The sequence below is a fragment of the Eriocheir sinensis genome, chromosome 60 (genome assembly GCF_024679095.1).
Source record: "Eriocheir sinensis breed Jianghai 21 chromosome 60, ASM2467909v1, whole genome shotgun sequence".
Classification (NCBI taxonomy): Eukaryota; Metazoa; Arthropoda; class Malacostraca; order Decapoda; family Varunidae; genus Eriocheir; species Eriocheir sinensis.
In genome coordinates, this window is record NC_066568.1 from 9669969 (window position 1) to 9694968 (window position 25000).

Below are 25000 nucleotides of genomic sequence, written 5' to 3' on the forward strand. Positions count from 1 at the left end.
TCACTTTCGTCGTGCACTTCATGGGTGAGTGTTTTCTCATTTTCTACCGGCCTGTTGCGCCGGTAGACTTTCTTGATGGAACTGGTAGTCTGCCCCAGCCCGTTGTGGCGCAGGCAAGTGTTTATAGTGGTGCCACCTTGCTTGGCCCATGCTGCCCCCCCCGGAGCTCATCTTTGATCTTCTCTTTAGGGAGAGAATCCTGAGTTCGGGTTGACAGGCGGTCATCAGGACAGCATGTGGGTAGTCTTGGGCCACTTGGCGGGGACTGAAAAACCCCAACTTGTGTCACAGGGCGGAGCGAGAACCCACGTCCTCCTTGACTTGACGCTGGCACTCTAACCACTCAGCCACCGCCTGGACGGGGGTTTCGGGGGGTGGGGGATTCTATGGGGGTGTTGTGGGTTGTGTGGGTGTTGTTTTGTTATCTGTTTCTCTCTGTCTGTCCGTTTATTTTGCCTCCTGCTTTTTCTGTGTCCACCCTTCTCACGCTCCCTCCCTCCCCCCACGCTAGGTCCCAGCGCGGGTCAGCTGGAGCTGGACTTCTCTCGCCTCCTGGCTGGCGGCATCCTGACCCACCCCACCATCTCCATCAGGGGCGTGTACTCGGACCCTGACAGACCCACGAAGGTGCCCTACCGATCGTGTGGAGGCCTGGAGGAGGAGCAGCTGCTGGAGGAATTCGATAAAGGTGCGAGGAGCAGGAGGAGGAGGAGGAAGAGGAGATAGATAGATAGATAGATAGATAGATATAAATACATAGAGATAGATAGATAGAGAGAGAGAGTTTACTATTATTAATTATTATTATTATTATTATTATTATTATTATTATTATTATTATTATTATTATTATTATTATTATTATTATTATTATTATTTTCTTTCTCCCTTTTTCAGCCAATTCTCTGTGGAAGCTTCTGGGAGGAGATGATGGAACAGGGGGTGCCGCTCCCCTCCCCACCTCCCCACTCCTCTCCCTCCTCCTCCTTCCCCTCCTCCTCCTCTTCCTCCCCACCCTTCATAATCTTGACTAATGTTCTTCCTCCGCCTCCTTTTTTGTGAGAGAGAGAGAGAGAGAGAGAGAGAGAGAATGAAACTGCGAATCCAACACACTGAACCGCTCACTGAACTTCTCTCTCTCTCTCTCTCTCTCTCTCTCTCTCTCTCTCTCTCTCTCTGAAAACAAACAAAATCATATATATATAGAAAAAGAGATAGATAGATAGAGAGAAATCTCCTCCTCCTCCTCCTCCTCCTCCTCTTCCTCCTCCTCCTCTTCTTCCTCTCCCATCCTATCCCTTCCCTCCCTTGCAAATGGCGGCCTCAATCAACACTCAACGGCCCACCTTCGTCAGATTTTCCCTTATTCTTGGCCCTCCCGGAGCTCCCTGACGGTTGACCTTTGACCTGACGGCGCACGGAACATCGGGGCGCCTGCAGCTGCGTGGAAGGTCAGTGCAGGGGCGGTGGATCGTGTGGAAATGGGGTGAGAAGTGGATGGTGGTGGATGGGAGAAGAGGAGGAGGAGGAGGAGATGGAGATGGAGGAGAGAGAGAGAGAGGGGGGCAGGAGGAGGAAGAGAGGAAATGAAGGAGATGGAGGAGAGAGGGGAAGAGAGAAAGAGAGGAAAGGAGGAAGAGGAGAGAGAAGAGGAGGAGGAAGAAGATATCAAGGTAAGGAATGGAAGAGGAAGAGGAGGAGGAGGAGGCAGGGGAAAGTGTAAGAGGAGAAAGTCGAAAGTTGAGGAGGAGGAGGACGAGAAGAAGAAGAAGCAAGATATTAGGAAGAGGAGGAGGAGGAGGAGGCGGCAAGATGTCAGTCAGCTTGCAGCGGGCGGAGGGCGGGACTTGAACGTATTCGAGCTTGGCGTGGTAGGGTGGGCGAGGCGACGCGCCCCCTAGATTGATTGCTATGGTGTACGCTCCTAACTTTACCTTCCCCTACTGTGTCATGTGTAGCTGCAATGTTCCTCCTGTAGCAGTAGTGGTAGTGGTAGTAGTAGTAGTAGTAGTGGTAGTAGTAGTAGTAGTAGTAGTAGTAGTAGTAGAAGTAGTACATATAGATTCGTCTTCCTCTTCTTCCCCCTCTTCTTCCTCTTCTCTCTCTTCCCTCCCTTTATTGACCTCCTCCTCTTCCTCTTCATTATCTTTTCCCCACGTCCTCTATATCTTCCTCCTTTCTTCCATACCTCCTTTTATCTCGTTTTCTCTTCTCCCAATCTTTATCTGCTTCCCTTCTCTCCTCCACCTCCTCCTCCCTTCCATACCTCCTTTTGTTTCATGTTCACCTTCCACGATCTTTATCCAGGTTTCTTGTCTTTAATACGTTCTGTTCTTCTTCTTCTTCTTCTCCCTTCTATACATTCTTTATCATATTTTCTCCTTCCACAACTTTATCTACGTTTTTTTATCTCCTTCTCTTTTGTTTACCTTTTCTCTTATACTTTCTCTTCATATTTCCTTTAGTTACCCCTCTCTCTTTTTCTGTTCTTTCTTCTACTTTCTCTTCTCTTCCTTCTTTACTCTTTCTCTTTTCTCCTAATTTTCCTCTTCTCTTTCTCTTCCTTCTTTATTCTTTCTCTCTCTTCTTTCTCCTCCTTTACCTCTTCTCTTCATCCTCTCTCTCTCCTCTCTGCTTCTCACCACCAAAGGAAGAACAACACACAAACTCACATTTTCCAACACAATATTTATTCAGACAAAGATCTCGGAACATAAGAATATAATCGTGTCTTCCGTACAAACATATTATAATGCCCTCAAAAGTAGCAGTGCAATCACCTTAGTAGTAACAGTAGTAGTAGTAGTAGTAGTAGTAGTAGTAGTAGTAATAGTAGCAGTAGTAGTAATCACTTTTTCCATAGTCATAGTAACACATACACACACTTTGAATAGTTTAGTGACCATAGTAGTAGTAATAGTAGTAGTAGTAAATATATCCTTATAGTACATGGAAATGGTAGTATAATGACAGTGTACACACACACACACACACACACACACACACACACACACACACACACACACACACACACACAGACTAATTTAAACATTATATATTACAGAGAAGAAGAAGGGAATGGATATCAAGAGAATGGATGAAGAAGAGAGAGAGAGAGAGAGAGAGAGAGAGAGAGAGAGAGAGAACTTCCACTGCCCCCCCCCTCTCTCTCTAAGGCACCTATTAAATTGTAAATAGAAGTCTAAATAAATATATCTACTGTATGGAATGATTATATTAAAGACCTCCTACGACTACAACTACTACTACTACCACCACCACCACCACCACCACCATTTCTACTATTAAACAATGACCATGAGAGGGAGGTGTGTGTGTGTGTGTGAGGGAGAGGAAAGGGAGGAAAAAAAAGAACTTACATACTTTTATCTCTCTCTCCTTCTTCCTTCTCTCCTGTTCATTCACATGCTATCTATTCTTCCTTTCCTTTCTTCCATTCTCTCTCTCTCTCTCTCTCTCTCTCTCTCTCTCTCTCTCTCTCTCTCTCTCTCTCTCTCTCTCTCTCTAACACATACACAGACATTGTTATCTAACCTTTTCTGTCCCATTCCTTCCTTCTCTCCCTTTCTTTCTTTCCTTCCTTCCTTCCCATATACTCCTACAGACACACACACACACACTCTCCCTCTCTCTCTCTCTCTCTCTCTCTCCCCTTCCTCCCTCCTCTTCTCTCTCTTCCAACGCACACACACACTCACACATCAACCTCCTCTCCTTCCCAGTTCTCTTCCTGCCCCTCACACCCCCCTCCTAGCCCCCCGTGCCCCCCTGGTTCTGGTACTCCTGGTCTGAGCTCTGGGGGCTGCCTGTGCCTTCCCTGGTGCTGGTTTGGGTGCTGCCTTGGGTGCTGGTGCTGAGCTGAAGTTGATAAAGGGTGTGGGATTAGTGCTGTCCTGCCTCTCTCTCTCTCTCTCTCTCTATCTCTCGTTCTCTCTATAATTATGCTTTTCCTCTTTCTATTGTAGTGCTGACTTGCCTGATGGGCGAGCCTCCCATAACCCACTTAGCCAGGGGGGTACCTCTTTGGCAGACTGGTAAAGGAGTGGTTCTCCCGTTACGCTGGTCGCGGGTTTGAATCCCGGCGCCGGCAAACCTTTCCTTGTCTGGATTCATTTCTCGTGTGTTTCGTTACACGCAGAGATCATGTTGGAGTATAGAAGAGAGAAAATTCTGGCATTTCACTATATCTCTCTCTTTGTTTATGATAGCTATTCTTCTCTATGCTCTGTGTCTTTCTTTCTCTCATTCATTCTCTTCTTTTTCTACTCTCTCAGTTACTCCTTTTTCATTCTTTCCTTTTCTCTTTTTTATTCTTATTTCTTTTAGTTGTTTCTCTACTATCTCTCTCTTTCACCTGTTAATTCTTCTCTTGTCTCTCTATTCTCTCTCTCACTGATTATTCTTCCGTATTCTCTCCCTATTTTTCTATCTTTCCTTCCTGTCTTCCCCCCTCCCCCTCTCTCTCTGTGGTGGTGGTGGTGGTTGTGGTGTGCATGTCGTGTCGAGCTGGTGCTAGTGGTAGTGGTGGTGGTGGTAGTGTTCGTGCCGTTATTCTACATCATGACTACCACAACACACACAAGCAAACTGATAAATTAAAGCAAAAATCACACACACACACACGCACACTAGACACACTTGATACAGATTGCCATTATAAATATTTCGTAGTTACCAAAGTTTTTCCAACATCTTAAGTGGTGCCATTTTTTTTACAACAGAGGAGTCAGTTCAGGGGCATAAAAAAAAAAGGAAACATATATGATAGAAAAGCCCGCTACTCACTGCTCCTATAAAGACTTAGAGGAGTACTACAACACTTGAGAAAACCAATAAATTAATGCCCATATCAACACACACACACACACACGATATAAAATGGCATCAATATTACAGTCCGTCAATGAGTGTTTCTTTTGACATCCTAACTCTTACTACTACATCAGGTTATCACAACACACACATAAATAAACCTGAAGAATTAATATTGATACAGAGCGACATTATCTATATTAAATTCGTCTTTTTTTCAGTTTAAATTCCAAAGTTTTTTACAGTTCTTTGGCATTATCGATATTAACTTTCTCTTTAATTCCCTTTCCTTTAGATTCCAATTTTTTTTTTTTGTGGCATCAAAATCAAATCAAGTCTTTTCAGTTTAAATTCTAATGCTTTTTAAAATTCTATGGTAATATCAAATGAGAGTCTTTCATGTTAAAATTACATTGCTTTCAGAAATTCTATGGTCATATCAGTCTTATACTTCAAATTGTAATGCATTTGAAAACTCTACAGCATCGTTAATATTCAGTGTTTTCAGTGTAAATTTATAAGCCGTTTGAAATTCTATGGCAATATAACATCTATCAAATGAGTCTTTCGAGTTTAAATCATAATATTGCTTTTTAAAACTCTACAGCATTATCAAAATCAAATCAAGTCCTCTAGTTCAAAATTATAATGTGTTTAAAAAGATCTATGGCAACGTCACTCAAATCAGCCTCTAAGTTTATATTCTAATGACTTTTACAACTTCCACCCACATATTGCACTTGTCCCATCAACATCAGTCTGCCGAGAATAGAGTCAAGTCAGTATACCATTATCATCACCCTTGTTATCTTCCTACCTTTCGTCCGCTGGTGGTGCTGATGTCGAGGTCTTGCCAGCGTTGTCTGCCTCCTCCTGCAAGAGATGGAGAAGGTTAGGGTATGATGGTGGACATGGGACCTACAATTATCTATACCTAACCTACACATGACAAGGCCTTTGTAGGAGTTGTGGGCATTTCCAGAGGTAGTGTTATGGCCGTGATGGTAGTTTGACCCTTCTTCCGTACCATGAACCTAAGAAACACACATTTGACAAGGGTTTCATATGAGTTATGGGCATTTCCAGGGGTAGTTTTATGGCCATGGTGATAGTTTGACCCTTCCTCTGTACCATGAACCTAAGAAACACACATGACAAGGCTTTCATATGTGTTATGGGCATTTCCATGGGTAGTTTTATGACCATAGTGGTAGTTTGACCCTTCCTCTGTACCATGAACCTAAGAAACACATTTGACAAGGGTTTCATATGAGTTATGGGCATTTTCATGGGTAGTTTGACCCTTCCTCTGTACCATGAACCTAAGAAACACATTTGACAAGGGTTTCGTATGAGTTATGGGCATTTCCAGGGGTAGTTTTATGACCATGGTGGTAGTTTGACCCTTTCTCTGTACCATAAATGTGAAGAAGCACTCATTATAACCCAATTGACCTCCTTTATGACCTTTGGAAATAGTTGATATGAGGGACAGAAGTGATTAAGAATGATGACCATATAATCTGACCATGTCCAAACCATTTCAAGAGAACCATATAATTACTAACCTTCTCTTCCTTTTCCTCTTCTTCCTCCTTCTCTTCATAATCTTCTCCTCCCTCCTCTTCCTCCTCCAGTAAGTCTTCTCCAATCTCCTCCATGTCTTCTCCTACCTCCTCCAGATCCACCATTTCCTCTCCTCCTCCTCCCTCCTCCTCTTCCTCTTCCTCCTGTTCCTCTCCTTGACCCTCTTCATCAATTACCTCCATGTTTTCCATATCCTTCATACCATTTTCTTCCTCCTCCTCTTCTTCTACCACCTCTGCTTCCTCTTCCTCCTCCTCTTGTTCTTCCTCCTCTCCTTCTCCTCCTCCTCCTCCTCCTCCTTCACCAATCTCCTCTTCTTGTTCTTCTTTATTTGCCTCTTCTTCCTCTTCCTTCCCTTCTTCTTCTTCCTTCTCCTCCTCCTCTTCCTCCTTCTTCTCTTGTTTTATTTCTGTTTTAGCTTCTTCCTTTTTCTTCTCCTCCTCCTTCCCTTCTTCCTTCTTCTCCTCCAGTTTCTTCTTCTCCTCCATCTTCTTCTTCTGCTCTTCCTTCTTCTTCAGCTCCTCCTTCTTCTTCTTCTCTGCCTCTACTGCCTCCTTCTGTTGGTTAAAGAAAGGGAGTAAATGAGAGACTGTGATAAAGAGGGGAAGAAGGGAAAGGAAGGAGAAAGTAAAGAGAGAGAGAGGGGGAGGAAGGAAGTGTGATAAAGAAAGGGAATAAGGGAATAATTATGATAAAGATGGAAGTAAGGGAGAGAGAGAAACATGATACTTATACCCTCTTCTCCTCCTCCTACTTTTCTCTCCACTTCTCCATCTCTCCTCCTTCTCCTCTAATCTATCATTCCACCTCTTTCTCCTCCATTTCCTCCTCCTTACTCTCCTCCTCCTCCTCTTTCTCTCTCCATCTCCTGCCCCTCCCATTTCTCTCTCCATCTTCTCCTTCTCTTCCTCTTCCCTCTTTTTCTCTCCATCTCCTGCCCCTCCCATTTCTCTCTCCATCTTCTCCTTCTCTTCCCTCTTTCTCTATCTCCAATCTACCGTACATCCATCACTTCCTCCTCCTCTTCCTCCTTTTCAATCGTCTCTTTCAACTAATCTATCCAACAGTACATCTAGTTCTTCCTCCTCCTCCTCCTCCTCTCACCTCCTGGGTCTTAAGATGCTGGGCCAGGCAGTCGTAGTGTTCCTTGGTCCTGCAGTGCTCCAGGGCCTCGGCAGCTGTCTGGCTCACCCGCTGCGGACACACTGAGCACACGAAATGCGACTTCTTCACCAGATGGTTCAGGCCTGTGGGGGAAGGGAAGAGTGAGACTTACTAATGAGACTATCTATGTAACTGAGTGAGGTCTTTCTCTGTTGATTTATGCTAAGAAGTTGTTGGCTGTTATATGTTTGAAGATGCCCTAAACTTAACCTAACCTAACAATACCACAAACAGTCACCATAGGCCTTGACTCAGAAGATTCATATATGCTTCCTATGTGCATGTGTGTGTGTGTGTGTGTGTGTGTGTACCTGCGGGCCTGGCTGGGTCGTAGATGGGGATGGTGTCCTTGTTCCAGACGAAGGTGTCCAGGTTGTTCATCTGCATGACCTTCACCATCTCGTGGAACTCCTCCGACTGCTCTGTGGGCGGAGAGAGAGAGAGGGAATGAGTGGAGGGACAGAGGGAATGGAGGGAGAGAAGGTGAAAGTTGAGGAAAGGAACACAGTGGAGGGAGTGAATGGAATGAAGAATACATTAAAAACATCAAATGGAGAGTTCAATAAAGAAATAAATGAATGAACAAATGGAGAGTTCAATAAAGAAATAAATGAATGAATAAGAAGTGTATTTGGCCCTTACTTTGCTCAGGAATGTGAGTCTCCTTCTTGCTCTTCTCGGTCCAGCGCAGGAACCTGTCCATGGCGATCTTGTCCTGCGCGAACTGGGCCTTGGGGGAACAGGTGAGAACACAGGAACATAAGATACAAGTCCATACACACACACACACATATAGAAAGCTAGATGTTTGTTGAACACACCCAGACGTACCTTCATGTGTGTGGTGGTCAGCTTGTGTTGCTCCAGGTCGCTGCGGTTCATGAACTTCAGCTTGCATGTGAAGCATTTGGTGAAGTGGTACAGCAGCTGAAACACACACAGGAAAAACATTAGCACGGGGGAGGCGTTGGCTGAGTGGTCAGCCAGCAGGTGCAGTGCTGGAAGACCCAAGTTCATGTCCTACCCGCTGCCACAAGCAGTGACAGTGTTGAGTCATCGGTGAGTTGCCTAAGCCTACCCATGTGCTGTCCTTCACTCACCATGTGCTCCCTGATGTGAATGTGTGTCCAGCGTCCACCCTTGATGGGACACTCACAGCAGATGCACCTCGTGATCTTCCCCTTCAGCTTGGACATGGACACAATGTTGCGCTGGGACTTGAGCTGCCAGGAGGAGGAGATGGTAAAGATGAGTCTAAAGCCTTGTACAGGAAGGGCTGTGTTATATTAGATAGAAATCTGTGTGGGATAGGCCATACTTAGCCTTGTGGAACAAGGGCTGTGTTTGGATATGCTATAGGCTGTGTGGCATGGGTCTTTCAAGCTGTGTCAGGAAGGAGCCACTCACCCAGGACTGAGCCTTGAGCAGCTTCTCAGTGGCGGCAATCTTCTCACCATAGTACCCAATCATGCGCCGGTGCTTCTTGCTCCTGATGTGGTCCATGAAGTTCTGGGGTGAACAATTATTACTATTATTATTACTATTATTATTGTCAACATGCCCACAACTCTTACAAAATGTGAGTGCCTGGGCACAAGAGTATGGCCCAAGGCAAACTCCCCCACTGCAGTACTCACCGATGAACTGTTAAACTTGTTCATCTGGCAGAGGTGACAGCGTAGGTACGACACGGGGATTGGGGCCTGGGAGAGAAAGTGAATTAGAACATTATGTATAATTTTCAAGCCTATCAGTTAACCACTAACATACATATATACATTTAACTCTCTTTCTCTCTCTCTCTTACTCACCTCCTCCTTCTTCTTCACAAGACTGCAAAAAAGAGAGAAAAAAGGACATGAGCAACAGGAATAAACAATTATAATAATGATGATAATACTCACTTACTCAACTATTTACATGTTCATCTTATCATTAATCTATTTACTTATTTATCTAATTATTTATCTATTCCCTCATTTATCAAACATCCTCTCTACTTACGTTTTCTTTGATTTCCCATCCGCATCCTCTCCTCCCTTCTCCTCTCCTTCCTTCTTCTCTGCATTCTCCTTCTCCTCCCCTCCTTCTTCTTCCTTCGCACCAGCTCCAGTCTTCTTCTTCTCCTCTTCCCCCTCTTTATCACCGCCTTCCTTCTTCTTCTCTTCCGCCTTCTCCGCCTTATCAGTTGCTGCCACATCCGTCAGAGTTGTCAGAGTTCTCGTAGTCGCCACTTTTGGCTTCGGTTTTGCTGCGGTGACTTTCTTCTTGAGGGCATCGCGAGCCTTCCGTCCCTTCAGCACTGGCATGGCATTGAACCCATCGACCACACCCCAGGAGTACTGCTCGCGGCGGGGCATCTTCCGAGGGGGCATGGCTGGCGTGGGGAGTATGCCGTCACCCAGGGGCTCTGCATAGGCGTATTGGCTGTCCTGTGAGGGGAGTGGAGAGGGGTTGGTTGGGTGTGATTGTATATATTTCTCTAATGTGTATGTTTTTCTTTTTTTTCATCCTTTTTTCCTTCTTTGGTTCTATATCTGTCTCCCTTTCTTTCTTTCCTTTCTTTAAATTCTTTGTGGTTTCTCTCTCTCTCTCTCTCTCTCTTTTCCTTGCATTCTTTCCTTTCTTGATTATCTGTCTATTCCTTTCCTCTATCTCTCTTTCCTTCTCTTGTATTTGTCCCTTCCTTCCTTCCTTCCTTTCTTATCAGTTATTTTGTTTCTCTCTCTTTTTTTCTCTCTCCCACTTCCCTTGCATTCCTTCCTTCTTTCTGTCTGTCTGTCTGTCTATCTCAATCTGTCTGTTATCACCACACACGAGTCATCCAGTCAGTCAACGAGTCGGTCAGTCAGTCAGCCAGTCGGTCAGTCAGTCAGCCAGTCGGTCAGTCGGTCAGTCGGTCAGTCAGTCAGTCAGCCAGTCGGTCAGTCGGTCAGTCAGTCAGCCATCCAGTCAGTCAGTCAGTCAGCCCAAGGTACTCACCCAGTCCATCCTCCTCTTCTGTGATCCTCCTCCTCCCCAGTCTCTTCCTCCTCCTTCTCCCCAGCCTGACTCCTCCTTCTGTAGAGGTGGGAGGGGGGGGGGGATAAATAAATAAATAAACAAACTATAAGAAGTAATGTCACTTTTTGGTCATTATTCTCATTATTTTGTTTGTTTTGAGGTTATGTTGGTTGATCTCCCTCTCTCCCACTGTCTCTAAAGGAAAAGATAAAGAAAAGAAAGAGAGGAAATAAGAGAAGGAAAGGAAAGGATATGAAAAAAGGGAGAAACACAGAAAGAAGGAAAGAATTATAAAAGAAAATGAAGTATAGAGGAAGGAAGGAATGAATGGAGAAAAAGAATATTGACAAATTGAAATTCTTATTGAAAGAAAAAATGGAATGAATCAAAGAATGCAAAAGGGAAAGAACACTATTATGAAGAAACAGAAAGGGGAATGAAAGTAAGTAGGAAGAGGATGAAGGAAGAAAGAAAGGAATAGCCAGACAGGACCAGCACCCTCCCCCCCCACACTATTATGAAGAAACAGAAAGGGGAATGAAAATAAGTAGGAAGAGGATGAAGGAAGAAAGAAAGGAATAGCCAGACAGGACCAGCACCCTCCCTCTCTCCTCTCCCTTTACTCACCGGGCCCAGTACAGCATTAAGAATATTCAGCGCCAGCTCCGACTCTGGGTTGTCCATGCGGCTGAGCTCGTTGATGGACGCAACAATGTCCGGAGCACCCCCGCCCCCCATCGACATTCCCCCACCACCCCGCCCACCCCCAGACCCAGGCACCACCCCGCCCTCCCACGGGTTGACCATGCCCCGCCCCCGGTGTGAGCGCCCGCCCCGCCCTCCGCCCCCACCGCTGCTCCTGTGGCGGTCGTGGGAGTAGCCATCGCGGGAAGACCTGTGGAGGAAGCTGATGATGAGGAGGAAGAATGGTGGAAAAAATCATATAGACAAAACAATTGCAATAAAAATAACAATAAAAGTAACAAATGAGCATAACTCACCGCCTGGAGCCATAGGAGTCAGAATAGTCGTCAAAGCCGCCACCGCCATAGCCGCCATCACCAGCCCGCCGCCTCGGCCCGGACCGGTAGTACCCATCGGCGGAGCGACTCATGATGGACTCACTCTCACTGGGGTGGAGGGAGGAGGGAAAGAGTTGTAAGGTAGCAGTGACGGGACAAATTTGTGGCTTTACCGCGAACAAGCGACAGGCCAAATTTCATTTTTTTTTATTTTTTTTATTTTTTATTTTTACAACAAAGGAGGCAGCTCAAGGGCACACAAAAAAGAACAATAATAAAAAAAGCCCGCCACTCACTGCTCCCAAAAAAGAATTAAAAGAGGTGGCCGAAAGAAAGATCAATAGCTTGACATAACCCCCCCAGAATAGAGGATGCATAAACTGATCACAAAAGCGCTGATATATATTAAGTAATGATTTAAGTGAGTGGTGATTATTTTCTCGTTAATTCGCCTAGAGAACCCTTTAAGAAATGTGATCCATGGGTTAAGGGTCATATTTTAAAACATTTCGTTACCCAAGTTCACATAACTGACATGGCTTTCGTAGGAGCTGTAGGCATTTCCAGGAGTAGTTTTATGACCCTGGTGGTAGTTTGACCCTTCTTCTGTGCCATGAACCTTAAAAAACACTCATGAAAACCTGATTGATCCCCTCTTTGACCTTTAGAAATAGTTGATGTGAGAAGCGATGGTGTCTTAAAATACAGCCCTAAGCCTCACAGTCACGGTGGTCCAGCGAAGTAAAATAAATAACCTAATAACAATATCCTTCAGTCTAGAGAGATTGAGAGAGAGAGAGAGAGGAAATGGAGGAGAAAGGGGAAGAGAGAAAGAGAGGAGGAAGAGAAAGAGGAGGAGGAGGAAGCTATCAGGGTAAGGAATGGAAGAGGAAGAGGAAAGTGGAGGAGGAGGAGGAAGAAAAGAAGAAGAAAGCTATTAGGAAGAAAAAAGGGAGGAGGAGGAGGAGGAGGCGGCGGCAAGATGTCAGTCAGCCTGCAGCGGGCGACGGGCGGGACTTGAACGGATTCGAGCTTGGCGTATAATGTCCTAATAATAATACCCTTCAGTCTTGGGCAACATCCTAATAGTAATATCCTTGAGACTATAATAATATCCTTCAGCCTTAAGTCATATCCTAAAAGCAACTCCCAGACATGCTTCCCTCCGCCACAACCACCACCGCCCAAGCTAATATTTCCCTCACCACGTATTCATTCACCTCCCCATACCACCCATGTCAGCCCCTGTGTCCTGCCCTTGTTTCATGCACAGCCTCATGGCGTACAAACCTTTATTAGCGCGTCAGGAGGTAAAAATGTGAAGGTTTCTACGCAAGCTCCCGGTACAAACACGCAATGGCCGCCACTCTGATGAGATAATGGGCGGTCTTGATTTTGGGACGGTTCTCTTGTTTATCTATTTATTTTGTTTATTCATCCGTTTATCTGTTAGTTTATTTAGTCATATTTGTTTGTTTATTTATTCTGCTTCGTTTTAAGTGGGTATTTCGTTTCCTGAGGCTCGTTTTGTAGCAGTAGTAATAGTAGCAATAGTAGTAATAGTAGTAGTATAAGTAGTAATAGTAGTAGAACGAAGGAGGAGGAGGAGGAAGAGGAGGAATAGTAGTAGTAGTAGTAGTAGTAACAGTGGTAGTAATAACAGTAGTAGTAGTAGTAGTAGTAGTAGTAGTAGTAGTAGTAGTAGTAGTAGTAGTAGTAGTAGTAGTAGTAGTAGTAGTAGTAGTAGTAGTAGTAGTAGTAGTAGTAGTAGTGTGGTTATCAAGATCAATAAGTCAGTATATAATCAACAAGAGTCCTTTATTCACAAACCAGTTCAAAATACAGATCCACATTATAAAACCTCTCTCTCTCTCTCACACACACACACACACAATTTACATACATATAAAACCAAATGTAACGTCATCTATCAATATTCAAAGGAAGGAAGGAAGGGAAGAAGGAGAGGTTGGAAGGAAAGGAAAGGGAAAGGAGGGAGAGAAGGAAAGGGGTAAGGAGGAAGGAAGGAAGGAAAGGAAAAGGGAAAGATAAAAGGAGGAAGAGAAATAGATAGGAAGAAAAGGAGATAGAAGTACAATAAAACCTTTCTATAAATCTCTCTCCTTCATTTCTTCCTCCATTCCTCCCTCTCTCCCTTTCTCTCTCTCTCACTCCCTATTCCTCCCCTCTCTTTCTCTCTGTCTCTCTCTCTCTACCCTACCCCTCTCTCCCTTCCCCTCTTTCCTCCCTCTCTCCGTCCCCCCTTAAGAGCACAGTTCTATAGGAGGTGGACATCTCGGAATATAATTAAACATATCCGCTTCAAACTGCGCACGATCCTCTGCCTGAAGCTGGTCCAGGGGCGTGTAGTTATGACCTGCCAAGGACTGGGTGGACTGGGGGGCCTGGGGGGCTTGACTAGCATGCCCAAATAACCCTGGGGTAGGCTGGGCAGGGTTTCCAAACAGCCCAGGGGTGGCGGTTGGGGCTGGGGTTCCACTGGGGGGGGTTTCGCCTCCACTGCCAGCGCCGAACAGACCTGGTTTGAACGGGGCTGCTCCTGTCGCTGCGGTTGCCCCAAATAGCCCCGGTTTGGACCCCTGTGATGCCCCGGGGAAGGCCGAGGCCCCGAATATTGACGATTGCTGTGTCGCCCCTGTGGTCTGACCGCCAAAGACCCCCCCAATGGGAAACGTCGACCCCTGTGGTTGTGCACCAAAAATCCCCGTTTGCTGACCCTGCTGACCTGCCGTACCCCCAAAGAGGCCCTGCTGTGTCTGCTGAGGCTGTGACTGCTGACCACCAAACAACCCCCCCTGCTGTGACGTCTGGGCCTGACCTCCGAAAATACCTGCTGTCTGACCTGCCTGCTGAGTTTGACCCCCGAAAAGGCCGCCCTGCTGTGTTGGCTGTGGCTGCTGTGCTCCGAATAGGCTGCCGCCACTCCCCTGCTGACCTGCCTGCTGAGTCTGGCCGCCGAAGAGACTCGCTGACTGTGGCGGCTGAGTCTGGGCCTGGCCGCCGAATAAGCTAGTCTGTGGTGGCTGTCCCTGCTGTGGTTGGCTACCGAAGAGGCTCCCGGTTGCCTGCTGTGTCCCTGCTGCCCCGAACACTGACCCACTACTCTGCCCCGCCCCGGTTGTACCTGGCCTGGCCGCCCCACTCCCGAAAAGCGACGTCCCTGGGGTGGCAGATGCCCCGAACAGACTTGTGCTTCCACTCGGTTGCGCCCCGAAAACCGACGACCCGGATGCCCCGAACACAGATGTCTGTGCCCCAAAGAGTGACTTGCTTGCCCCGGTTCCTGCCCCGCCAAACAGTCCTGGGGTGGCAGCCGTCTGCGCCCCGCTCCCGAAAATCGATGGGGCAGTGTTGCCAAATGCCCCTGGTTTGGCTCCAAGCAACCCTGCCCCAGCTGCCCCACCCCCGCTGCTGCTGGTCCCAACCGCCCCCCCACCAAACACGCTGGCCGCTGGTTTGCCAAAGAGACCAGCTGCTGGCTGCTTGAGGACTTGCTGTTGTTGTTGTTCCAAAGGACTCTTGTTGTAGAAGACGTCTCGCTGAGGGGAGGAATCAACACCATTAGTCAGTACCATCAACACCTTCTATTAACACCACCACCACCACCACTTCCATCTACATCATCATTACCAACATCACCACCGTCTGTATATCACCACCACCATCACCATTGCCACATCCCACTAACATCACCACCACCACCACTATCACCATCAACTAGGTAAATACACACACACACACACACACACATATACTGCTCTTCCCCTACACCTATCAACAGTGGTGTCCTGCAAGGCTCTTTTCTACCTCTCTCTCTCTCTTTCTGTTGTTCCCTAATGATCTTCACATAACACTCTGTCCTATCCACTCCTAAGCTGAAAGCTCTTTCATGCACTCAACATCTTTTAACAGGAATAACAGGACTAAAATTGAATGCTATTGAATTCTATCACACACACACACACACACACACACACACACACACACACTCACCAAGGCCTGCACAGCCTCCGTGGTGGACATCTTGAGTGCCTCCCGCAGCTGCTTGAACCTCTGCTGCACCTCGGCCCAGTGAGCTTGCTGGCGGACACATGGGAATGAGGGGACACTTTAGAACAGGGTGATAAATGACTTATAAGAGAAGAGAATCATAATAAGTAAATAACAGAATATTTGTATGAAGAGAAAAAATAATGAAGAAAGAATAAATAGAGAATGTTCCTGTCTTCCTTTTTTCCCCTATACCCCATACTCACATAGGCAGCATAGGTGTTGTTCTTAATGGCCTGGTAACCCTCCACTCTGAATTCTTCCGGGGAGGTGTCGGAGAAGCCTACCAATGGGGGATGTGATTTGAGGGGGGAGAAGCTGGAGGGGAGCCACTGACCACTGCGCTCCCACTGGGTCATCTCACCACTCACCTGCTTACTGGGGAGAGGGAGACAGGGGTGAGGGGTGGGAGAGAGAAGGATAGGAGGGAGAAGAGGTGTAGGTGGGAGTATAGAGAGGTTTACATAGAAATTCAGACTTTTCTTTTAAGTTTCCTTTTTTTCGACCTTGAACTGTTTCCTCTATACAGACCCTATGGTGCAGACTAAGGTGATCTGTCCTTATGCCTAAGTGATTTTATATTAATAAGATGGCTCCAAAACTTTGAATTTCTACTTTAGTAAATAATAAAATGAAGGAAGCATTGGTCGAGCTTGCTTTTAATCCGGTAGCAACGGGGCTCATGTTTCTTAATGGTCTCTCCAAGCGAGAAAAATGCAAAAAAATCACCTGTCACACAAACCATTTCATAATTTTAATTAATTAATTAAAGCATTTGTGATCAGATTATGTATCATCTATTTTGGGAGATAAATATCATGGCACAAATTTGGCCCGTCGCTGCTACCGGGTTAAAGGAGTAGGTGAGGGAGAGGTAAGGGAAAGGGTGGCGGGACGGAGAAGTGAGGGCATAAAGGAGAGAGAGAAGGGAGAAGTGGGGGAATGAAAGAGAGAGGAAAGAGGAGGTGAGGGAGAGGTGGTGAGGTGAGGTGGTGAGGTAAAGTATTAATCCTGTCTGCCTATCTCTTTTTTTTCTGTCTGCCTCTGTCAATTAGCATCTGTCCATCTTTCTTCATTTGCATGTTTCTTTATATCTATCTGTTTATCTCTCCATCAGTCTCTCTGTATGTCTGTCAGTCAAAATGTAATGTGACAGACTGCACTCACAAAATTTTTACATCATTACAGTTGTCCCTCAAATAGTACAGCTTCCAATAGTTCGGTTTTGGTTTAATGTGGATTTTCTAAGAAGATTTTTTAGGATTTTTAAATTTCCCGAAGAGCATGAAATTTAAAAATCCTATAAGATCTTCCATGACAATCCGTATAAAACCGAAACCAAACTATTGGAAACCGTGCTATTTGAGGAACAACTGATTTTGAAACTTTAATTTTCTGGCAGTTATTATCAAAGACTAAAATACAAGACATATATAACATGAGTATTAACCTTGCTAACCTTGCTATGGCCACAGTAAAGTAATTTTGAGATGTTAAGTGAAGACAGAACAAGTAAATGGCGTGCGGTTGACTCACACAAAGTCGGTGAACTCCTTGGACTCCTGCGAGGCGGCCGGCTTGCCCCCGAACACATTGCTGGTGCCGCCAAACACTCCTGAGCTTTGACCTGTGTGTTGACGGGACATTGGTTAATTAATTGCAAACAACTTTATATAATACTAGGATAATGATGATAAGGACAATACTAATACTACTAAACCTGTTGGTTGTAGAGAAGTTTATATAATTATATGATAATGATAATAATAATAGTACTGATACCAATTCAAATACTACTAATGCTAATACTTTTTCTACTATTACCATTACTACTACTACTACAACTCCTCCCCCTCCTACTACTACTACTACTTCCACTACTACTACTTCTACTTCTACTACTACTTCCACTACAACTACTACTACTGCTACTACTGCCGTACCTTGGCTTGGCGGGTGGTAGTTCCAGCACTTTGCCCCATACTTGCAGGTTCCCTTGAGGTAGTAGCTACAGATCTGCTTGTTGGCGCCACCTGCTGACTGCTGGTGCCCGAACATGACTGCTTGATGCTCCTGTTTCTCCTGCCTGAAGTGTGCACAGCGGCTGGTGTATTAATAGCAGCCCAACAACGTCACTTCAGCCCGTGGAGACACGAAGGAACAAGCCGCAACGCAACGATGTAAACAAACACCAGCGCTTGATCTTGATGTCACAGCGGGTGGACTAATACACTGTAAAGCGGATATATATTATATAGGGATGTATCGGGGAGAAAGAAACCGTAGAGCACCTGATATTGGCCTGCAGCAGATATGAAGAGGAGAGGCAAAGGCTGATGGCATCCAATACAAAGTGGAACAGGTCAAAAGAAGAAGAAGAAGAGGATGTAAACAAACAGCCACGTGCGGGGCAGCAGCAGCAGCCTTCATCCGCCTCACCTGCGCCTTCCTCAGGAAGACGAGGCAGCTGACGCGCCTGTCAAGCCCTCACAGGACGACTGTATCGCCGCGGCCCTAAACAATAACACCAGCATCCTCCTGAAACCCTGAAGAAGACTCCCCATGGCCCAACCAGTCTCCGCGCTCGGCTTCCAAGGTAATAACTAGACTGTTGACTCACCCGCTTGGGCGCCCCACCAGCAGTCTTGCTGTAAGGGCAGCCCAGAGTGGCCCCAGGCCTGCTGGCACGCCAGTCTAAGGTTGTGTCGTGTGCCATGAGCAGAGTTTACAAAACTTGCTGTATAATGTATTTTTGCTTCCAGCTTGTGTGTTATTGTCCACTTATCCTCCTCTTCCTCCTCCTCCTCCTCCATAGTGGTGGGTCTGCGGTTCAGGGCTGAGAGCAAGGCCGCCCACCAGCTGCTCTTCAAGCAACACTCGGTCCGCACACACAGCGACAGCAAGCCCCCGGACCGCACCCTCTTCATCGTCAATGTGCCGCCATACTGTACTGAGGTACGTAATTCCCCACGGCCTGATCACGAGGTGGCCTCGTCATGGCCAGCAAGTCCCCTCCTGATTCAAGCAAGGCTTCTTATATATCTGTGTACTGGCAGGGCCTTCACACACCACACACACTTGGTCCCCTTCCTTTAGGGGGGACAGTAACCGCTCCTTGCCTGAGCGAGGCTCAAACCCCAGCCTGACAGGCCAGAGCCTGGCAGAGCAGAGCTTTAACCACTGAGCTACTAGTGTGTGTGTGTGTGTGTTTTATGTTTGATAATTCCTTAAACTATATATTTTTTAACATAACTTAATAAAAAAATACTACTACTGTTGATGATACTTAATGATAACTTATAACCACTAAAAGAAGAAAAAACAATTACTGCTACTACTACTACTACCCCTGATTCACGCCCCACACCACACAGGATTCGTTTGTGCATTTGTTCTCGGCATACGGCAAGGTGCGGGCGGTCTTCTTCCACAAACGGCCGACTTCTGGACCACCGCCCCAGACCAAACACCCAAACTTTGCATCGGTCCCGCCTGTCCTGGTGCGTGTTTGTGTGTGTGTGTGTGTGTATATCTGTTATTAATTTGTCTATCTTTTTGTCTGCTACTGAGGCAAGAAAAATAGTTTACCTCATTCAGTATCCATTACCAGGGGTTCAAGGTTGCCTATGTCGTGTTCAGTCACCCGTCGGCCCTCAAGAAGGCCCTGTCGCTGCCCCCGAACACTGTGCTCACCCTGGCCTCGGACGAACACCCGGTGCTGACTGGCGTGAAGAGTGAGTGCTTGAGAGAACTGAGCTGGGGTAGTGTTCACTGTTTATACTTTCATGTTAATATAACCTAATCTAACCTCACCTCACTTAAACTTTCATCCCTTTCATCCCCTACCCCCTTCTCTCTCCCTCCTTCTCCCTTCCCTTTCATCCTCTCATATACTCTTCACATTCATACAAAAATATCCACCTATACAAATACACACACACACACACACACACACACAAATGAATACTCACAAACCTTTTTTCATTTTTCTCCTTTACCACCCTCTTTTCCTCCCCACTCCATCCCCTTCCTCACTCTTCTAACTCCCCTCCCTTCCCTCCTAAACAGAATGGCAGCAGGAGTACAACAGAAGCTTCGTCCCGCGCCAGGAGTTGTCGGCCGAGGTGGCGAGCGTCATGGCGGACTATGATGCAAGGAAGGAGAGGGAGAAGGCCGAGGGTCAACAGGAGCCTGACAGCGAGGGTTGGGTCACTGTGGTCTCGGAGTAAGTATAGCATGACCTCTGATGACCTATGACAACCCACAAAGATAGGAGATGAACTGTATGTTTGTCTCTCTCTATCTCTGTCTCTCTATCTATCTTTTGTTCCCTTGAGATCAGTTCCAGCAGTGTTACAAGCTCTCCCTTCCCCCAATGTGACAGAGATGAGCGCTGAGGGTTTGAGTAGCTATAGTGTATGCTTTTCTTTGCCACAGGAAGAAAAAGAAGCCTCAGCTGGAGAAGGTGGAGGAGGTGACGAAGAAGAAGAACAGTCGCAAGAAGAAGAAGAAGAAGCAAGAGATCGTCCATTTCTACAGCTTCCAACAGAGACAGGCCAAGATGGATCGTAAGTCTATCTATCTATTTATCTATCTATCTATGTCTCACTTGGCTGTTCTTTCGAGGTCATTTTCAGTAATGTTACAAGCTCTCCCTTCCTCGGCCATTCCCTTGAGGTCAGTTTCAGTGATGTTACAAGCTCTCCCTTCCTCGGCCATTCCCTTGACATCAGTTCCAGCAGTGTTACAAACTCTCCCTTCCTCTGCCAGTCCCTTGACATCAGTTCCAGCAATGTTACAAGCTCTCCCTTCCTCGGCCAGTCCCTTGACATCAGTTCCAGCAATGTTACAAGCTCTCCCTTCCTCGGCCAGTCCCTTGACATCAGTTCCAGCAATGTTACAAGCTCTCCCTTCCGCTGCCAGTCCCTTGACATCAGTTCCAGCAATGTTACAAGCTCTCCCTTCCTAAGCCATTCCCTTGAGATCTGTTCCAGCAGTATTACCAGATATATTCCTCACCAAATATTGCTCTCACTCTCTCTTTCAGATCTGGCTCAGTTGAGGAAGAAATTTGAAGAGGACAAGAACAGGATTACACAGATGAGGATGTCCAGAAAATTCAGACCCTATTGAGTGTGTGTGTGTGTGTGTGTGATTGATTTTCTTATATAATGGATGTTTAAAAAGGTCATTATTTTTCTCAGTAAGTTGTTCGTATCAAAAACTAAATCAGCTGAAATAATCCTGTTGAAATAATGGCAGAAAGCTGTATTTTTATTATTATTATTGTTATTAAATTTAAGGAATCTAAACTTTCTGTTGTGACTCTTCCTTTGGTGTATAAATCTGATGCTATTGAGAGCGCTCTTGTGGCATGGTGCAGACCACTGGTGCCAACTGTAGAAGAGTGCCAAGCGAGCGTCTTAACACTAAAATCAATACCAACACAACAGGCACATTATCTAGCACTGTTTTCACACACACACACACACACACACACACACACACCTTGGGTAAATAGGATGGGGTGTGTGGTGTGTGAAGGTCCCGCCAGTACCCAGAGATACACTTAACCCCTTGACTGCACATTTCCTACCAGAAGACATCACCAAGCTACAGGAGTGGAACAAAAAGTGGCTGCTACAATTTAATGAAGAAAAATGTAAAGTCCTGCACCTTGAGAGAGGAAATCCAGCATACCAATACCACATGGGAAACACTCCACTATCCACCACAGAGGCAGAGAAAGACCTGGGACTATATGTTACCAGGCTACCAGTGAAGGCGAAATCTGTGCCAATCGCAGCGGACAGGTTAATAAGCCTTGATATACTCAGGAGGGTACTTGCTGGCCGTGATGAGTCCAGCTCGTGATCAGGCCATGGGGACTTAAACACACACACATGTAACAGACAAACACATAGGTTCTTCCTCACATTTTTAATCAGTTTACAAAAAAAAGGAAAACATGGGCGTGACACACAAGAGAAACATGGAGTGATATGCAAAAAAGTCATGTGGCACTGCTAAACGTAAAACAACAGTCGTACAAACGCGCTTACAAGTCAAATTCAGAATAAGAACTAATTTCCTAAGTTGACTTATAATATAGACAGAAATTGAGGTGAATTTTAGAATACTGTCACCCTAGAACAACAAAGCCAACTCTACCAAGAAATGAAATACCACAAACTATATAAAAAAAGTCACCCTCCTCAGCAGTGTTTACAAGGGTGAGGATGTTATAGACTTAGGGGATGGAAGGAACACTGTCACCCTAGAACAACAAAGCCACCCTAGAACAACAAAGCCACCCTAGAACAACAAAGCCAACTCTACCAAGAAATGAAATACCACAAACTATATAAAAAAAGTCACCCTTCTCAGCAGTGTTTACAAGGGTGAGGATGTTATAGACTTAGGGGTGGAAAGAACACAAGGAACACTCACCCTAGAACAACAAAGCCAACTCTACCAAGAAATGAAATACCACAATCTATACCAAAAAGTCACCCTCCTCAGCAGTGTTTACAAGGGTGAGGATGTTATAGACTTAGGGGATGGAAGGAACACTGTCACCCTAGAACAACAAAGCCACCCTAGAACAACAAAGCCAACTCTACCAAGAAATGAAATACCACAAACTATACCAAAAAGTGACCTTCCTCAGCTGTTTGTTTACAAGGGTGAGGATGTTATAGACTTAGGGGATGGAAGGAACACAAGGAAGGAACACTCTCACCCTAAAACAACAAAGGCAAATATACCAAAGGACAAATAACTGTGACAAATATCAGACAAATAATTGATTGAGCCAAAAATATCTGGAAATCACCAAAAAATTCATTATCTCTGCAGTTATGAGTGACAATGTTTATAGACTTAAGGGAAGGATAGAAGGGTGACTTTTACTCAATACCTGAAGTCAACTTTTAATTAAGCGCGTCAGTACGATGCTTGTCGACACACTCCTCGGCTTCCTCCTCCTTTTCTAGTTTTTATTTCGAGGGCCAAAATAGGATAAAAGGAAAGGGAAAGTATACTGACGGATCATAACAGTAGGGAGTGAAAAATAAAAGAGAAAATAGGATAAGAGGAAAGGGAAATTATACTGACGGATCATAACAGTAGGGAGTGAAAAATAAGAGAAAATAGGATAAGAGGAAAGGGAAATTATAGTGATGGATTATAACAGGAGGGAAAAATAACAATAGAAAAAAAAGAAAGGCAAAGTTATTGATAGATTTATATACTAGACAGAGAGTGAAAACAAGTTAGAAAATAGGATAAGAGGAAAGGTAAATTATACTGATGGATTATAACAGGAGGGAGTGAAAAATAACAAAATAGAAAAAAAGAAAGGCAAAGTTATTGATAGATTTATATACTAGACAGAGAGTGAAAACAAGTTAGAAAATAGGATAAGAGGAAAGGGAAATTATAGTGATGGATTATAACAGGAGGGAGTGAAAAATAACAGAATAGAAAAAAAAGAAAGGCAAAGTTATTGATAGATTTATATACTAGACAGAGAGTGAAAACAAGTTAGAAAATAGGATAAGAGGAAAGGGAAATTATAGTGATGGGAGTGAAAAATAACAAAACAGAAAAAAAGAAAGGCAAAGTTATTGATAGATTTATATACTAGACAGAGAGTGAAAACAAGTGGAAAAATGGAACTATAGCAAAAAAGAAAAGGAGAGAATTATTAATAGATTTCTACGTTAGACAGACAGAGTGAAAAGTGAAAGAAATATTTTAGTTAGAACAAAAAAAAAAAAAAGGAAAAGTTATTAATGAGAGAAAATTTCAAGAACCAAAAATAAGGAAAAAAAGAAAGTGAAAAAATTATTAATGGTGGACTTTTACACTAGACAGAGAGAGAGAGAGAGAGAGAGAGAGAGAGAGAGAGAGAGAGAGAGAGAGAGAGAGAGAGAGAGAGAGAGAGAGAGAGAGAGAGAGAGAGAGAGAGAGAGAGAGAGAGAGACCTCGTTGGTGTATTATGTCTATATAGTTGTGTGTGTGTGTGTGTGTGTGTAGGCTACAAGGATTACACACGTTCAACAAACAAAAAAGAAAGAAAATAATAATAACAAGAATTGAGCAAAAAATGAATGAATTAATGAAATAACAGAAAAAGCAATATTCTTGTGTGTGTGCGTGTGTGTGTGTGTGTGTCGAGGCGCTAGTGGTGAGCATCACATTATATCATCACAGATCAAATGTACACACGACTTACGGAGGATTGTGGGGTGTGGGGGGAGGGTTAGTAGGGGGCGTTGAGGGGGGTCAGTGTTGGTGTGAGGTCAAGGCCAGTATAAATATTGGTTCCTCCGAGTGTTATAGTAGGATATCAATGTATTGTTATTATTTAATATCACCACGAATTAGGCATACAATTGTCAATGGAAAAACCCCACGACAGATAGATCACGCCACCTTATAGGAATGTCGTCCGTCAGTGTTTACCGTCTCAGTTTTGTATACTTAGCACTCCGATGGTGCGTGGAGGTCACCTTGACATACGTGACCAATTGTAACAATTATTTTCCAACCTGTAACTCGCCACTCCTTCACGAGAGTCCGACTGACACACAACGACAGTCGCTCTCGCTCCGTCGCTTCTTGTACATAAAGGCTACGAATATAATTCGCCTTAAGGAAGCTGAAGTCTTAATCAACACCCTTTAAACGCCCCCCGACAAGCCCGTTACACGAGAATAAATAACAATAGCAATGACGATAATAACAGAAAAAAGGAAAACAATCAAAACGAACTGTGCGGAGACGTGTGTGTGTGTGTGTGTGTGTGTGTGTGTGTTGCAGGCGTGGTGTGTGTGTGTGTGTGTGTGTGTGTGTGTGTGTGTGTTGCAGGCGTGGTGTGTGTGTGTGTGTGTGTGTGTGTGTGTTGCAGGCGTGGTGTGTGTGTGTGTGTGTGTGTGTGTGTTGCAGGCGTGGTGTGTGTGTGTGTGTGTGTTGCAGGCGTGGTGTGTGTGTGTGTGTGTGTGTTGCAGGCGTGGTGTGTGTGTGTGTGTGTGTGTGTGTTGCAGGCGTGGTGTGTGTGTGTGTGTGTGTGTGTGGCCGCTAGAGTCGGAGGAACTTCATGAGGGCGTCGTATATGAGCGCGGGGTCCGCCGTGCCGTCCGCCGTGTAGCGCACGCCGTGCACGTCGCCGGTGCGGTGGTCCACCACGCCGTACTCGCCCTCGATGTAGCCCTCGGGCGTCTTCTCCTCCAGGCGGAAGCGGCTCACGTTGCGCTCCTCCACCACGTAGCCAACCGTGCTGTTGGCCTCCGCCGCGCCGCCCCCGCCCACGCTGG

The 25000-nt window shown here is 45.4% G+C and overlaps 5 protein-coding genes and 1 long non-coding RNA gene across 6 annotated transcripts in view; 2 read left to right on the forward strand and 4 right to left on the reverse strand.

Annotated features, from left to right (window-relative positions):
- LOC126985909 (uncharacterized) overlaps positions 1 to 3527 on the forward strand; it is a 17234-nt gene extending 13707 nt beyond the window's left edge. The window contains exons 15-18 of the mRNA XM_050841462.1: positions 1 to 24; positions 512 to 688; positions 898 to 1451; positions 3065 to 3527. The exon at positions 1 to 24 is cut by the window's left edge and continues 101 nt beyond it. Coding sequence (XP_050697419.1) covers positions 1 to 24; positions 512 to 688; positions 898 to 1034 — 338 coding nt within the window. The 3' untranslated portion in view covers positions 1035 to 1451; positions 3065 to 3527. The remainder of the gene's footprint in view (positions 25 to 511; positions 689 to 897; positions 1452 to 3064) is intronic.
- On the reverse strand, positions 2965 to 13012 carry LOC126985910 (golgin subfamily A member 6-like protein 22). Its single transcript, XM_050841463.1, has 16 exons — positions 12900 to 13012; positions 11589 to 11717; positions 11215 to 11482; positions 10567 to 10644; positions 9589 to 10016; positions 9396 to 9417; positions 9222 to 9287; positions 8992 to 9093; positions 8685 to 8807; positions 8416 to 8511; positions 8227 to 8314; positions 7896 to 8006; positions 7525 to 7667; positions 6402 to 6977; positions 5651 to 5706; positions 2965 to 3879 (listed from the first exon to the last, which is right to left on the reverse strand). The coding sequence occupies exons 2-16, from the start codon at positions 11699 to 11701 to the stop codon at positions 3759 to 3761; spliced, it is 2391 nt and encodes a 796-aa protein (XP_050697420.1). The 5' UTR covers positions 11702 to 11717; positions 12900 to 13012; the 3' UTR covers positions 2965 to 3758.
- Positions 13013 to 13410: 398 nt separating this feature from the next.
- LOC126985914 (nuclear pore complex protein Nup98-Nup96-like) lies at positions 13411 to 17874 on the reverse strand. The gene is made up of 5 exons (XM_050841468.1): positions 17624 to 17874; positions 17217 to 17307; positions 15887 to 16058; positions 15624 to 15710; positions 13411 to 15169 (listed from the first exon to the last, which is right to left on the reverse strand). The coding sequence occupies exons 1-5, from the start codon at positions 17736 to 17738 to the stop codon at positions 13874 to 13876; spliced, it is 1761 nt and encodes a 586-aa protein (XP_050697425.1). The 5' UTR covers positions 17739 to 17874; the 3' UTR covers positions 13411 to 13873.
- A 194-nt stretch (positions 17875 to 18068) lies between these two features.
- Positions 18069 to 20992, forward strand: LOC126985915 (ribosomal RNA-processing protein 7 homolog A-like). Its single transcript, XM_050841469.1, has 7 exons — positions 18069 to 18276; positions 18496 to 18635; positions 19055 to 19180; positions 19291 to 19414; positions 19749 to 19905; positions 20118 to 20248; positions 20728 to 20992. The coding sequence occupies exons 1-7, from the start codon at positions 18243 to 18245 to the stop codon at positions 20811 to 20813; spliced, it is 798 nt and encodes a 265-aa protein (XP_050697426.1). The 5' UTR covers positions 18069 to 18242; the 3' UTR covers positions 20814 to 20992.
- A 613-nt stretch (positions 20993 to 21605) lies between these two features.
- Positions 21606 to 22875, reverse strand: LOC126985918 (uncharacterized). Its single transcript, XR_007739175.1, has 2 exons — positions 22151 to 22875; positions 21606 to 21995 (listed from the first exon to the last, which is right to left on the reverse strand). It is a non-coding gene; the product is annotated as an uncharacterized LOC126985918 (long non-coding RNA).
- A 1526-nt stretch (positions 22876 to 24401) lies between these two features.
- LOC126985913 (uncharacterized) overlaps positions 24402 to 25000 on the reverse strand; it is a 10739-nt gene continuing 10140 nt past the window's right edge. Inside the window, exon 2 of the mRNA XM_050841466.1 lies at positions 24402 to 25000. This exon is cut by the window's right edge and continues 1810 nt beyond it. Coding sequence (XP_050697423.1) covers positions 24765 to 25000 — 236 coding nt within the window. The 3' untranslated portion in view covers positions 24402 to 24764.

Excerpts from the sequence above, each read along its gene's own strand:
- LOC126985914 (XM_050841468.1), bottom strand. The coding sequence starts at position 17,738 with ATGTTCGGGCACCAGCAGTCAGCAGGTGGCGCCAACAAGCAGATCTGT. Across the intron at positions 16,059-17,216 it reads AAGGAGTTCACCGACTTTGT|TAAGCAGGTGAGTGGTGAGA; the intron begins GTGAGTCAACCG and ends CCCTCTCCCCAG. Across the intron at positions 15,170-15,623 it reads CGGAGGCTGTGCAGGCCTTG|CGAGACGTCTTCTACAACAA; the intron begins GTGAGTGTGTGT and ends TCCTCCCCTCAG.
- LOC126985915 (XM_050841469.1), top strand. The coding sequence starts at position 18,243 with ATGGCCCAACCAGTCTCCGCGCTCGGCTTCCAAG. Across the intron at positions 18,636-19,054 it reads TGCCGCCATACTGTACTGAG|GATTCGTTTGTGCATTTGTT; the intron begins GTACGTAATTCC and ends CACACCACACAG. Across the intron at positions 19,415-19,748 it reads GGTGCTGACTGGCGTGAAGA|AATGGCAGCAGGAGTACAAC; the intron begins GTGAGTGCTTGA and ends CCTCCTAAACAG.
- LOC126985910 (XM_050841463.1), bottom strand. The coding sequence starts at position 11,701 with ATGAGTCGCTCCGCCGATGGGTACTACCGGTCCGGGCCGAGGCGGCGG. Across the intron at positions 6,978-7,524 it reads AGCATCTTAAGACCCAGGAG|AAGGAGGCAGTAGAGGCAGA; the intron begins GTGAGAGGAGGA and ends TTTAACCAACAG. Across the intron at positions 5,707-6,401 it reads AAGAGGAAAAGGAAGAGAAG|GAGGAGGCAGACAACGCTGG; the intron begins GTTAGTAATTAT and ends CATCTCTTGCAG.